General features: G+C 41.7%; 1 protein-coding gene across 3 annotated transcripts in view; it reads right to left on the bottom strand.

The window, feature by feature from the left end:
- LOC115160173 (tyrosine-protein kinase receptor Tie-2) overlaps positions 1-16,400 on the bottom strand; it is a 74,231-nt gene that overhangs the window by 28,384 nt on the left and 29,447 nt on the right. For 2 of the 3 annotated variants that reach the window (XM_029710553.1, XM_029710557.1), the window contains exons 7-12: positions 16,140-16,277; positions 7,832-7,957; positions 7,571-7,716; positions 7,176-7,320; positions 6,759-6,917; positions 3,892-4,026 (exon numbers count right to left, since the gene is read on the bottom strand). In XM_029710553.1, coding sequence (XP_029566413.1) covers positions 3,892-4,026; positions 6,759-6,917; positions 7,176-7,320; positions 7,571-7,716; positions 7,832-7,957; positions 16,140-16,277 — 849 coding nt within the window. The remainder of the gene's footprint in view (positions 1-3,891; positions 4,027-6,758; positions 6,918-7,175; positions 7,321-7,570; positions 7,717-7,831; positions 7,958-16,139; positions 16,278-16,400) is intronic. The other variant, XM_029710554.1, reaches the window with a different exon arrangement.

The raw sequence follows: 16,400 nt of genomic DNA on the forward strand, positions 1-16,400 counted from the left end.
TAAAGCCCTTCTTACATCAGCTGATATCTCAAAGTGCTGTACTGAAACCCAGCCTGAAACCCCAAACAGGAAGCAATGCACGTGTAGAAGCACGGTGGCTAGGAAAAAGTCCCTAGAAAGGCCAGAACCTAGGACAAAACCTAGAGAGGAACCAGGCTATGAGGGGTGACCAGCCCTCTTCTGGCTGTGCCGGGTGGAGATTATAACAGAACATGGCCAAGATGTTGAAATGTTCATAGATGACCAGCAGGGTCAAATAATAATAATCACAGCGGTTGTCGAGGGTGCAACAGGTCAGCACCTCAGGAGTAAATGTCAGTTGGCTTTTCATAGCCGATCATTCAGATAGACTGGGATCCTGCCATAGGTCAGTTGATTTGGTAGTGAAATGCCTTGGGTAAGTATATATAGTCTCACTATTGTTATTTTACTGTTGTTCTTTAATTGCTTGTTACTTTTATTTCTTATTCTTATCCGTATTGTTGTCTACTACACCTGTTGTATTCAGCATTTCACTGTGAGGTCTACTACACCTGTTGTATTCAGCATTTCACTGTAAGGTCTAATACACCTGTTGTATTCAGCATTTCACTGTAAGGTCTACTACACCTGTTGTATTCAGCATTTCACTGTAAGGTCTACTACACCTGTTGTATTCAACATTTCACTGTGAGGTCTACTACACCTGTTGTATTCAGCATTTCACTGTGAGGTCTGCACCTGTTGTATTCAGCATTTCACTGTGAGGTCTACTACACCTGTTGTATTCAGCATTTCACTGTGAGGTCTACTACACCTGTTGTATTCAGCATTTCACTGTAAGGTCTACTACACCTGTTGTATTCAGCATTTCACTGTGAGGTCTACTACACCTGTTGTATTCAGCATTTCACTGTAAGGTCTACTACACCTGTTGTATTTGGCATTTCACTGAGGTCTACACCTGTTGTATTCAGCATTTCACTGTAAGGTCTACTACACCTGTTGTATTTGGCATTTCACTGAGGTCTACACCTGTTGTATTCAGCATTTCACTGTAAAGTCTGCACCTGTTGTATTCGGCACATGTGACTAATAACATTTGATTTGATTTGATGTGATGTATTCAGACCCTTTACTCAGTACTTTGTTGAAGCACCTTTGGCAGCGATTACAGCCTCGAGTCTTCTTGGGTATGATGCTACAAGCTTGGCAGACCTGTATTTGGGAAGTTTCTCCCATTCTTCTCTGCAGATCCTCTCAAGCTCTGTCAGGTTGGATGGGGAGTATCGCTGCACAGCTATTTTCAGGCCTCTCCAGAGATGTTCGATCGGGTTCAAGTCCGAGCTCTGGGCAGGCCACTCAAGGACATTCAGAGACTTGTCCTGACTAATCTCCCAGTCCCTGCTGCTGAAAAACAACCCCACAGCATGATGCTGCCACCACCATGCTTCACTGTTGGGATGGTGCCAGGTTTCCTCCAGAAGTGACGCTTGACATTCAGGCTAAAGAGTTCAATCTTGGTTTCATCAGACCAGAGAATCTTGTTTCTCATGGTCTGAGAGTCCATTAGGTGCCTTTTGGCAAACTCCACGCGGTCTGTCATGTGCCTTTTACTGAGGAGTGGCTTCCGTCTGGCCACCCTACCATAAAGGCCTGATTGGTGGATTGCTGCAGAGATGGTTGTCCTTCTGGAAGGTTCTCCCATCTCCACAGAGGAACTCTGGAGCTCTGTCAGAGTGACCATCGGGTTCTTGGTCCCCTCCCTGACCGAGGCCCTTCTCCCCAGATTGATCAGTTTGTCCGGGCAGCCAGCTCTAGGAAGAGTCTTGGTGGTTCCAAACTTCTTTAATTTAAGAATGATGGAGGCCACTGTGTTCTTGTGGACCTTCAATGCTACAGAAATGTTTTGGTACCTTTCCCCAGATCTGTGCCTCGACACAATCCTGTCCTGGAGCTCTACGGACAATTCCCCCGACCTCATGGTTTGGTTTTTGCTCTGACATGCACTGTCAACTTATATAGACAGGTGTGTTCCTTTCCAAATCATGTCCAATCAATTGAATTTACAACAGGTATTGAATTTACCACAGGTGGACTTCAATCAAGTTGTAGAAACATCTCAAGGATGATCAATGTGAACAAGTCGAGTCTCATAGCAAAGGGTCTGAATACTGATGTAAATAAGGTATTTCTGTTTTTTATTTTTAATATGTTTTCACTTTGTGTGTAGATTGATGAGGAAATTGTTTTATTTAATCAATTTTAGAATAAGGCTGTAACGTAACAAAATGTGGAAAAAGTCAAGGGGTCTGAATACTTTACGAACGCACTATAACTCAGAGGCAGTAAGTCAGGTTTCTGTAAGGCCTCCATGTGTCGTTAGTAATGTCCAGATCAATTCCCTTGCTAATGTTCACCTGAGGTCGGATTTTAAAGAGAATGGGATGGTTCCTACCCAGCGTCTGGGTTACTGAGGTGAGGTGAGTTACTGAGGTGGATTACTGAGGTGGTTACTATGGTGGTTACTAGGGTAGTTCCTAGGGTGGTTCCTAGGGTGGTTCCTAGGGTAGTTACTAGGGTGGTTACTAGGGTGGTTCCTAGGGTGGATCCTAGGGTAGTTACTAGGGTGGTTCCTAGGTTAGTTCCTAGGGTGGTTCCTAGGGTGGTTCCTCGGGTAGTTACTAGGGTGGTTACTAGGGTAGTTACTAGGGTGGTTCCTAGGGTAGTTACTAGGGTAGTTACTAGGGTGGTTCCTAGGGTAGTTCCTAGGGTAGTTACTAGGGTGGTTCATAGGGTAGTTCCTAGGGTAGTTACTAGGGTAGTTACTAGGGTAGTTACTAGGGTAGTTACTAGGGTGGTTCCTAGGGTGTTTACTAGGGTGGTTACTAGGGTGGTTCCTAGGGTAGTTACTAGGGTGGTTCCTAGGGTAGTTGCTAGGGTGGTTCCTAGGGTAGTTACTAGGGTGGTTCCTAGGGTAGTTGCTAGGGTGGTTCCTAGGGTAGTTACTAGGGTGGGTCCTAAGGTGGTTCCTAGGGTAGTTACTAGGGTGGTTCCTAGGGTAGTTACTAGGGTGGTTCCTAGGGTAGTTACTAGGGTGGTTCCTAGGGTAGTTACTAGGGTGGTTTCTAGGGTGGTTCCTAGGGTAGTTACTAGGGTGGTTCCCAGGGTAGTTACTAGGGTAGTTACTAGGGTGGTTCCTAGGGTGGTTACTAGGGTGGTTCCTAGGGTAGCTACTAGGGTGGTTCCTAAGGTGGTTCCTAGGGTAGCTACTAGGGTGGTTCCTAAGGTGGTTCCTAGGGTGGTTCCTAGGGTGGTTCCTAGGGTGGTTCCTAGGGTAGTTGCTAGGGTGGTTACTAGGGTAGTTACTAGGGTGGTTCCTAGGGTGGTTCCTAGGGTAGTTCCTAGGGTAGTTGCTAGGGTGGTTCCTAGGGTAGTTACTAGGGTGGTTCCTAGGGTAGTTACTAGGGTGGTTCCTAGGGTAGTTACTAGGGTGGTTCCTAGGGTAGTTCCTAGGGTGGTTCCTAGGGTGGTTCCTAGGGTGGTTCCTAGGGTAGTTACTAGGGTGGTTCCTAGGGTAGTTACTAGGGTAGTTACTAGGGTAGTTACTAGGGTGGTGGTTCCTAGGGTGGTTACTAGGGTGGTTCCTAGGGTAGTTACTAGGGTGGTTCCTAGGGTAGTTACTAGGGTGGTTCCTAGGGTAGTTACTAGGGTGGTTACTAGGGTAGTTACTAGGGTGATTCCTAGGGTAGTTACTAGGGTGGTTCCTAGGGTAGTTACTAGGGTGGTTCCTAGGGTAGTTACTAGGGTGGTACTTACCACAAAACTACAGTGTTAGTTAATTTTAATTATATAATTTTTACCAAGCCATTCTAGTTCTATAGTTCTTCTGGGTTCTTCTATAGTTCTCACCAAGCATCTGTGTGGAGAAGCTGGCCTCTGGCCCGGGAAACCCCGCCCCTCCGGCGCCATGGCGACTCAGCTGGACGAAGGTGGTGTAGTGGGTCATCGGAGACAGGTTCTCTAGCTTCACCACTGGGCCAACCACTGAGAGAGAGAGAGAGGCAGGGGAGAGAGAGACAAGCAGAAAGGGAGAGAGAGAGAGAGAGACAGAGAGGGAGAGAAAGACAGAGAGAGAGAGAGAGAGAGAGAGAGAGAGACAGGGGGAAAGAGAGAGAGAGGGAGAGAGGGAGGCAGGGGAGGGAGACAGACAGGGAGAGAGAGAGAGAGACAGGGGAGAGAGGGAGAGAGAGAGAGAGAGAGAGAGAGAAACAGGGGGAGAGAGGGAGAGAGAGAGAGGGGGAGAGAGAGAGATGGGGAGAACGGGAGAGAGAGACAGAGAGAACAGAGAGAGAGAGAGAGACAGGGAGGGAGGGAGGGAGGGAGGGCGGGAGGGCGGGCGAGAGAGACTTTTATTTTATTTTTTATTTCACCTTTATTTAACCAGGTAGGCTAGTTGAGAACAAGTTCTCATTTACAATAGCAACCTGGCCAAGATAAAGCATAGCAATTCGACACATACAACAACACAAAGTTACACATGGAATAAACAAAACATACAGTCAATAATACAGTAAAAAAAAGAAAACAAAAAGTCTATATACAGTTAGTGCAAATGAGGTGAGATAAGGGAGTTAAGGCAATTAATAGGCCATGGTGGCGAAGTAATTACAATATAGCAATTAAACACTGGAATGGTAGATGTGCAGAAGATGAATGTGCAAGTAGAGATACTGGGGTGCAAAGGAGCAAGATAAATAAATAAATACAGTATGGGGATGAGGTAGTTGGATGGGCTATTTATAGATGGGCTATTTACAGGTGCAGTGATCTGTGAGCTGCTCTGACAGCTGGTGCTTAAAGCTAGTGAGGGAGATATGAGTCTCCAGCTTCAGAGATTTTTGCAGTTCGTTCCAGTCATTGGCAGCAGAGAACTGGAAGGAGAGACGACCAAAAGAGGAATTGGCTTTGGGGGTGATCAGTGAAATATACCTGCCGGAGCGCGTGCTACGGGTGGTTGCTGCTACGGTGACCAGCGAGCTGAGATAAGGCGGGGCTTTACCTAGCAGAGACTTGTAGATAACCTGTAGCCAGTGGGTTTGGCGACGAGTATGAAGTGAGGGCCAGCCAACGAGATCATACAGGTTGTAGTGGTGGGTAGTATATGGGGCTTTGGTGACAAAACGGATGTGTTGGAGGCTATTTTATAGAGGACATCACCGAAGTTGAGGATCGGTAGGATGGTCAGTTTTACGAGGGTATGTTTGGCAGCATGAGTGAAGGATGCTTTGTTGCGATATAGGATTAAATATCTAGATTTAATTTTGGATTGGAGATGTTTAATGTGAGTCTGGAAGGAGAGTTTACAGTCTAACCAGACACCTAGGTATTTGTAGTTGTCCACATATTCTAAGTCAGAACCGTCCAGAGTAGTGATGCTGGACGGGCGGGCAGTGATCGGTTGAAGAGCATACATTTAGTTTTACTTGTATTTAAGAGCAGTTGGAGGCCACGGAAGGAGAGTTGTATGGCATTGAAGCTCGTCTGGAGGGTTGTTAACACAGTGTCCAAAGAAGGGCCAGAAGTATACAGAATGGTGTCATCTGCGTAGAGGTGGATCAGAGACTCACCAGCAGCAAGAGCGACATCATTGATGTATACAGAGAAGAGAGTCGGCCCGAGAATTGAACACAAAGACAGGGGGAGAGAGAGAGGGTGCTCATCACTCACATGCATCAATGACTCCGTGTGATGATGTTGACAAAAGTTTCTAAACGTACAAAGAAAGTAATACTTGGAAGAACACAGGAAGAGAACCTTCTGGAAGCAGTAACACAATAACATCCCTCAGGGAGACGACATCATTCTAATTGTTCAGTCGTAATAACAACTAGTGGGATGAAGTTTCAGGAAACTGAAGCTCACAGGAATATCATTTAGCACATCATTATATAACCTCTGAGACCAGGGTCCATATTCAAGAGGGGTGCTTCAGGTCCCCCCCCTTACCCATAAAACCTTATTCATTATGATCGAAAAGGCTATGCACGAGTGGCACCGCGGCGTCACTACAGCCTGGGGTTCGATCACTACAGCCTGGGGGTCATTACCGGCCGTGACCGGTAGTCCCATAGGGTGGCGCACAATTGGCCCAGCGTCGTCCGGGTTAGACAAGGGTTTGGCCACTGGGCTCATCGCGGTCTAGTTGAATGGTGTTTCCTCTGACACATTGGTGCGGCTGGCTTCTGGGTTAAACGGGCGGGTGTTAAGAAGCGCGGTTTGGCAAGTCATGTTTTGGAGGATGCATGACTCGACCTTCGACTCTCCCGAGCCCATTGGGGAGTTGTAGCGATGACACAAGATTGTAATCACAAAAAAATGTGTGGCTTTACAGGCCCAGGCTTTACAGGCCCAGGCTTTACAGGCCCAAATGTTACAGGCCCAGGCTTTACAGGCCCAAATGTTACAGGCCCAGGCTTTACAGGCCCAGGCTTTACAGGCCCAAATGTTACAGGCCCAGGCTTTACAGGCCCAGGCTTTGGCTTTATGTGTAGAATAAGAAATGTAGGCTAGAACTGGGTAACAGCAGGTAAGAGTTCATGTCTGTGGTGTACAGTACAGGTAAGAGTTCATGTCTGTATTGTACAGTACAGGTAAGAGTTCATGTCTGTGGTGTACAGTACAGGTAAGAGTTCATGTCTGTGGTGTACAGTACAGGTAAGAGTTCATGTCTGTGGTGTACAGTACAGGTAAGAGTTCATGTCTGTGGTGTACACTACCTTCAACGGTCTTCCATACAGAGGTATTGACCTGCTTGTAGATGACCTTGACAGAGGTCACCGGTCCATCTCCTGTATACGGCTCCTTATTGACCAACACAACCAGGTGATGCGGACCACTGCCGTTCAACATGGGAGGGTTCTGGGGCTTTGGAGGGACTGAGAGAGAGAGAGAGAGAGAGAGAGAGAGAGAGAGAGAGAGAGAGAGAGAGAGAGAGAGAGAGAGAGAGAGAGAGAGAGAGAGAGGAAGAGAAGAAACAACTGACCCAATTCACATTCACAAAATACTTATGGGACGTAGTTTCCCAGACCCAGACTAAAAATCATTCTCAATGGAGATTATCCATTGAAAGTACTGTAGTCTAAAACTAGGAATAATCTGGGTTTTGGAGAAATTTGATTTTGTGATTTTCTTACCTTGGACAATAACCATGAAGTCTCTCTGTGCCTGCCCTGCTGTAGTTTTCACCTGGCAGATCCAACGACCAGTATCTCGTTCAGTGATCTTATCAACCCTAAACGTAGACGTGGTCTGATCATCCACCATATCAGTGTCAAATGCCTAGGAAAATTATACATTTAAGCATTTGATTAGAAGATATGGCTAAATGCAGTGATTGCTAATAATAGCTAATGCTAATGATTTTTTCCATCATCAAATTCACTTCCATCTACTTAACGATACACATCTATACAACTAAAATAACTAACTGAACTGGGACCAGACTACCTCTTACATAGCCTGGGAGTGACAATGACCGTAGGAGTTGACAAGACAGCACTAACTGATCTGGGACCAGACTACCACTTACATATATTCTGGTTGTGTCTGGTTTGAGTAGGATGATCTCTCCATGTAATGGTGCTGGTTGACCCGTGGCGCTACAGTTCACGATGTGGTGAATCCCAGCGTTTAACTCTGTATCGATCAGGTTACTGACCACAACAGGCGCCCTGTCTATAAGCAACATCCTCATCAACAACAACATCATCAACAACAATCAATCATTCAATTCAATCCATCAATCAATCAGCTTGAACTTACGTTTTTAAAAACCTTTAAAATCGTTTACCTTCTCTTTCACAGCGAGCACCGTGTCGTCCCTTACACACGCAGCCACGGAAACGGTCGCACTTTCCCATGTCACCACACTCACACGTCAGCCTGCAGCCAGCCCCATAGAACCCTGGACCACAAGCTAGAGGCACAGGGACAAGACAGTACATCTAGAACTGGCAGTCCAGCCATTGACCAACCAGATATCACACAGTACGATATGATAGGATACAATACATTAGAATCTGATACAATACAATCCGATACAATAAAATCCAATAGTATACAATCTGATACAATTAAATCCAATAGGATACAATACGATACAATTAAATCCAATAGGAATCAATACAATTAAATCCAATAGGATACAATCTGATACAATTAAATCCAATATGATACAATACAAGACATTAGAATCTGATACAATACAATCCAATAGGATAAAATACAATTAAATCCAATAAGATACAATATGATACAATTCGAATTGATTGATTAAAAACCTTTACTGCCCCGAAGGGAATCTGTTTACAATAGGACACAATACAATAGGATACAATAGGATAAGATACTTAAGCAATAATACATGAGAGGCCGTGTGTTATGGGATTAGTATAATGTCTGTGACGTGGTCATGGCCACGAGGTGAAGCCAAGTAGACCACCACAGCCATGATACAAACGTCATAACACATGGACTGCTTTCACACAACGGGTTACCAGCATTAAAAAAAGCAATATTCTTTCCCAAACCATCCATTTTGTCAACAAAACGTGATGCTGCGCTCACTAACACTGGTTGTCAAGTGCATTTTAGGCGTTCTCTGGTCGTTAGTTCTATTCACATCGACTACCATGGAATGCAAAACTACACAAGCAATGGTTGATAGTTCCAAAACCTTGGTTTCTAGAGATGCTGTTCATGGATCTGAAAACAGGGCTGAAACAATGTATAGGGGACCCTGTCCATGGATCTGAAAACAGGGCTGAAACATTGTAGCAAAGACATTGATACAGAAGATCAGAATAGAAACTACAATGACACATTTTGTCAGATGATTCAGGTTGCTGGTCCATGTCTATAATGTTAACACTAGAATCAGGTTGCTGGTCCATGTCTATAATGTTAACACTAGACTCAGGTTACTGGTCCATGTCTATAATGTTAACACTAGACTCAGGTTACTGGTCCATGTCTATAATGTTAAAACCTGTTTGGGCTAGGGGGCAGTATTGAGAATTTTGGAAAAAATATGTGCCCATTTTTAACTGCCTCCTACACCAACTCAGAAGCTAGAATATGCATATTATTGTTCAGGTTTGGATAGAAAACACCCTAAAGTTTCTAAAACTGTTTGAATGGTGTCTGTGAGTATAACAGAACTCCTATGGCAGGCAAAAACCTGACAAGGTTTCATGCAGGAAGTGGCCTGTCTGACAAGGAGTCGTGCGTCTTGCATCTGTTTATTGAAAAGTAAGGAGCTTAGCTGTAACGTGACAATTCCTAGGGCTCCAATAGGCTCTCAGAACCCGCGAAATACCTGAAGGTTGACGAGGCGGACTCTGGCTGAAACAGATTATCGCCTTTGGTAAGTGGCCGATCAGAGGACCATTGAATGAGGCACGTGCACGATTCGCCCCCGTGGAGAAATTTAATTTGGCTGTTTAGGCTCATTGCAGATTCCCGGTCGGAATATTATCGCTTTTCTACGAGATAAATGGCATAAAAATTGGTTTTAAACAGCGGTTGACATGCTTCGAAGTACGGTAATGGAATATTTAGACATTTTTTGTCACGCCATGCGCCATGCGCGAGACCGTGATGTAGTAGTCTGATAGTGTCTAGAACTCACAAACAAAACGTCGCTGTTTGGATATAACGATGGATTATTTGGGACCAAACCTACATTTGTTATTGAAGTAGAAGTCCTGGGAGTGCATTCTGACGAAGAACAAGAAAGGTAATAACATTTTTCTTATAGGAAATGTGATTTTGGTGAAGGCTGAACTAGCTACCCCTGTGATGCCGGGCTATGTACTTAGATTATTGCAAAATGTGCTTCATCCAAAAAGCTATTTTAAAATCGGACATATCGAGTGCATAGAGGAGTAATGTATCTATAATTCTTAAAATAATTGTTATGCTTTTTGTGAACGTTTATCGTGAGTAATTTAGCAAACTGTTAGTAAATTCCCCGGAAGTTTGCGGGGGGTATGCTTTTTCTGAACGTCACATGCTAATGTAAAAAGCTGTTTTTTGATATAAATATGAACTTGATTGAACAGACATGCATGTATTGTATAACATAATGTCCTAGGTGTGTCATCTGATGAAGATCATAAAAGGTTAGTGCTGCATTTAGCTGTGGTTTGGGTTTATGTGACATTATATGCTAGCTTGAAAAATGGGTGTCTGATTATTTCTGGCTGGGCACTCTCCTGACATAATCTAATGTTTTGCTTTCGTTGTAAAGCCTTTTTGAAATCGGACAGTGTGGTTAGATTAACGAGAGTCTTATCTTTAAATAGCTGTAAAATAGTCATATGTTTGAGAAATTGAAGTAATAGTATTTCAAACGATTCAAAAATCGCGCCACTGGATTGAAGTGGCTGTTACGTAGGTGGGACGAATTCGTCCCACATGCGCCAGAGAGGTTAACACTAGACTCAGGTTACTGGTCCATGTCTATAATGTTAACACTAGACTCAGGTTACTGGTCCATGTCTATAATGTTAACACTAGACTCAAGTTACTGGTCCATGTCTATAATGTTAACACTAGACTCAGGTTACTGGTCCATGTCTATAATGTTAACACTAGACTCAGGTTGCTGGTCCATGTCTATAATGTTAACACTAGACTCAGGTTGCTGGTCCATGTCTATAATGTTAACACTAGACTCAGGTTACTGGTCCATGTCTATAATGTTAACACTAGACTCAGGTTAATGGTCCATGTCTATAATGTTAACACTAGACTCAGGTTGCTGGTCCATGTCTATAATGTTAACACTAGACTCAGGTTACTGGTCCATGTCTATAATGTTAACACTAGACTCAGGTTACTGGTCCATGTCTATAATGTTAACACTAGACTCAGGTTACTGGTCCATGTCTATAATGTTAACACTAGACTCAGGTTACTGGTCCATGTCTATAATGTTAACACTAGACTCAGGTTACTGGTCCATGTCTATAATGTTAACACTAGACTCAGATTAATGGTCCATGTCTATAATGTTAACACTAGACTCAGGTTACTGGTCCATGTCTATAATGTTAACACTAGACTCAGGTTACTGGTCCATGTCTATAACATTAACACTAGACTCAGGTTACTGGTCCATATCTATAACATTAACACTAGACTCAGGTTACTGGTCCATATCTATAACATTAACACTAGACTCAGGTTACTGGTCCATATCTATAACATTAACACTAGACTCAGGTTACTGGTCCATGTCTATAATGTTAACACTAGACTCAGGTTACTGGTCCATGTCTATAATGTTAACACTAGACTCAGGTTACTGGTCCATGTCTATAATGTTAACACTAGACTCAGGTTACTGGTCCATGTCTATAATGTTAACACTAGACATAGTATCCTCCTCCTGTTAGCACCATTCATTAAACGTTAGTGGATGAAACGAATCAAAAGTAACTATAAATCATCCATGACGAGTTTCAGGTGCTAAGACAATGCCACTTTATGTCTCATATATCATGGGCAAGAGAGGCTCTAACGATGGGACTTCCAAATCACAACACAATATGATACAATATAATACAATACAATATAATACAATACAATATGATACAATACAATATAATACAATACAATACAATACGATACAATACAATACAATACAATATAATATGATACAATACAATACAATACAATTCAATACAATACAATATAATATCATACAATATGATACAATACAATACAATACAATGCAATACAATACAATATAATACAATACAATATGATACAATACAATACAATACAATACAATACGATGTGATACAATACAATACATTACATTACGATACAATACAATACAATATAATACAATACAATATAATACAATACAATATAATACAATACAATACAATATGATACAATACAATACATTACATTACGATACAATACAATACAATATAATACAATACAATATAATACAATACAATACAATACAATATGATACAATACAATACAATATAATACAATACAATATAATACAATACAATACAATACAATATGATACAATACAATACAATGCAATATGATACAATACAATACGATACAATACATTACGATACAATACAATACAATATAATACAATACAATATAATACAATACAATATAATACAATATGATACAATACAATACATATGATACAATACGGTATAATACAATACAATATGATACAATACAATACATATGATACAATACGGTATAATACAATACAATATGATACAATACAATACATATGATACAATATGATACAATACAATACATATGATACAATACGGTATAATACAATACAATATGATACAATACAATACATATGATACAATACGGTATAATACAATACAATATGATACAATACAATACAATACAATACAATACAATACGTTATAATACAATACAATACAATACGTTATAATACAATACAATACAATACAATATGATATAATACAATACAATACAATACAATACGTTATAATACAATACAATACAATACAATATAATACAATATGATACAATACAATACATATGATACAATACGGTATAATACAATACAATATGATACAATACAATACATATGATACAATACGGTATAATACAATACAATATGATACAATACAATACAATACATATGATACAATACGGTATAATACAATACAATATGATACAATACAATACAATACAATACAATACAATACAATACAATACGTTATAATACAATACAATACAATACAATGCAATACAATACAATACGTTACAATACAATACACTACAATATAATACAATATGATACAATACAATACGATATGATTCAACACGATATAATACAATATGATATAATAAAAAACAATACAATATTTTACAATACAATACATGTCACGTCCTGACCATAGTAAGTGGTTATTTTACATGTTAGCAGACGCTCTTATCCAGAGCGACTTACAGTGGTGAATGCATACATTTCTTTTTTCTCCGTACTGGCCCCCCGTGGGAATCGAACACACAACCCTGGCGTTGCAAACACCATGCTCTACCAACTGAGCCACCCGGGACTATTATATTCTATGGTAGAGTAGGTCAGGGCGTGACAGGGGGTGTTTTGGGTTTTTCTATGTTTTCTGTTTAGTGTATGTTCACCTGACGGAACTGTTGTCGGTCGTTTTGTTGTTTTGTTAAAGTGTATTCATTAAAAAGGAAATATGAGCACTTCACACGTCGCGCCTTGGTCCCCTTTTAGACGACCCACATGACAGAATAACCCACCAAAAAAGGACCAAGCAGCATAGTAAGGAGTATCTGGAGGAATGGACTTGACAACTACTATGATTATTATTATTTGACCATGCTGGTCATTTATGAACATTTTAACATCTTGACCATGTTCTGTTATAATATCCACCCGGCACAGCCAGAAGAGGACTGGCCACCCCTCATAGCCTGGTTCCTCTCTAGGTTTCTTCCTAGGTTTTTGGCCTTTCTAGGGAGTTTTTCCTAGGGAGTTTTTCCTAGCCACCGTGCTTCGTTCACATGCATTGCTTGCTGTTTGGGGTTTTAGGCTGGGTTTCTGTACAGCACTTTGAGATATCAGCTGATGTACGAAGGGCTATATAAATAAATTAGATTTTTGATTTGATTTGACTTGGGAGGAAATTTGGGATGGAAAAGGACCTTGGAGGCAGGCTGGGTAGTATCGACGCCCGAAGGAGGAAATTGAAGAAGCAAAGAGGGAGCGACAATACTACGAGGCGCTATATCCACCAATAGGCAAGGCGAAGAGGCAGCCCCCAAAAATGTTTTTGGGGGGGGGGGGCATACGGGGAGTTTGGCGACGTCAGGGGGGAGACCTGATCTAACTTCCCGTGCGTATCGGAGAGAGCCGTGGAGCAGACAGGAGCCAGTCAGGGAGTCAAGCGCGGAGCTCGACGCAAGATTCCGAAGAGAGGTACTGGCAGAAAGAGCACTATGGGCGTGCTGAGGAGCGAGTGGATAGACGAGTAATGGGTTATGGTGTGATGCGCAATATATTGCCCATACGCACTCACAGCCCGGTGCGCTCGGTGACAGCTCCTCACCGGTGTAGGGCGAAGATGGTCATTCAGCCAGGAAGGAGTAGTCCTGCTCAGCATGCCTGGTCTCCAGTTCGCCTCCATAGTCCGGTACGTCCTGTTCCTCCTTCCCGCACTCGCTCTGAGGTGCGTGTTACCAGTCTGGCGCCACCCATGCCAGTACCACGCATCAGGATTCCAGTGCACATTCCCCGTCCAGAGCTTCCGGCGACAGTTCCCCGTCCAGAGCTTCCGGCGACAGTTCCCCGTCCAGAGCTTCCGGCGACAGTTCCCCGTCCAGAGCTTCCGGCAACGTTTTTCAGTCCGGAACCTACTGAGACGGCCTACAGTCCGGAACCTACTGAGAAGGATCTCAGCCCGGAACCTCCAGCGACGTCTCCCAAGTTAACACTAGACGCCTCCCAGCCCGGAGCCTCCAGTGACGCCTCCCAGCCGTGACGCCTCCCAGCCCGGAGCCTCCAGTGACGCCTCCCAGTCCGGAGCCTCCAGCGACGCTCCCCAGTCCGGAGCCTCCAGCGACGCTCCCCAGTCCGGAGCCTCCAGCGACGTTCCCCAGTCCGGAGCATCCAGCGACGGGGGGGGGTTGTTGTTGGGGGGGTTTGTTGTTGGTTTTGTTTTTAGGTGCGGTCGGAGTCCGCACCTTTGGGGGGGGTACTGTCACGTCCTGACCATAGTAAGTGGTTATTTTCTATGGTAGAGTAGGTCAGGGCGTGACAGGGGGTGTTTTGGGTTTTTCTATGTTTTCTGTTTAGTGTATGTCACCTGACGGAACTGTTGTCAGTCGTTTTGTTGTTTTGTTAAAGTGTCTCCATTAAAAAGGAAATATGAGCACTTCACATGAGCACTTCACACTTGGTCTCCTTTATATGACCCACGTTACAATACAATACAATACATATGATACAATACAATACAATACATATGATACAATACAATACATATGATACAATACAATACAATACGATATGATACAATACAATATAATATAATACAATACAATACAATACAATACAATACAATACATATGATACAATACAATACAATACAAATGATACAATACAATACAATACATATGATACAATACAATACAATACATATGATACAATACAATACAATGCAATATGATACAATACAATACATATGATACAATACAATACAATACATATGATACAATACAATACATATGTTACAATACAATACAATACATATGATACAATACAATACATATGATACAATACAATACATATGTTACAATACAATACAATACATATGATACAATACAATACAATACGATATGATACAATACAATACAATACAATACAAACCAATACAATACATATGATACAATACAATACATATGATACAATACAATACAATACAAATGATACAATACAATACAATACATATGATACAATACAATACAATACATATGATACAATACAATACATATGATACAATACAATACAAATGATACAATACAATACAATACAATACAATACAATACAATACAATACAATACAATACGATATGATACAATACAATATAATACAATACAATACAATACAATACAATACAATACAATACAATACATATGATACAATACGATATGATACAATACAATACATATGATACAATACAATACAATACATATGATACAATACAATACATATGATACAATACAATACAATACAAATGATACAATACAATACAATACAATACAATACAATACGATATGATACAATACAATACAATACAATACATATGATACAATACGATATGATACAATACAATACATATGATACAATACAAATGATACAATACAATACAATACAATACAATACAATACAATACAATACAATACGATACAATATAATATTTCTGACGACTGTCTTGTCAACTCAGCAACAACAGATCTGGGACCACCAGGCTTAACTGTATTGTCCATTTTCATTGATCATATCAGTGTATCTCAGTACAGAGAATAGCCCCCCCCCTCACCTTCACTACAGTTGAATCCTCTCCAGCCAGTACCACAGGAGCAGCCGTATGGGTCTCTCTGACAGAGCACCATGGACCTGCAGTATCCATCTCTACACCGCTCTTTACACGACCTCCCAAACTTACCCTCGCCACACACTGGGAAATAAATACATATTTTATTACCACACACTGCCCTCGCCACACACTGGGAAATAAATACATATTTTATTACCACACACTGCCCTCGCCACACACTGGGAAACAATAGTCTTTGACTTC

The sequence above is a fragment of the Salmo trutta genome, chromosome 23 (genome assembly GCF_901001165.1).
Source record: "Salmo trutta chromosome 23, fSalTru1.1, whole genome shotgun sequence".
Lineage (NCBI taxonomy): Eukaryota > Metazoa > Chordata > Actinopteri > Salmoniformes > Salmonidae > Salmo > Salmo trutta.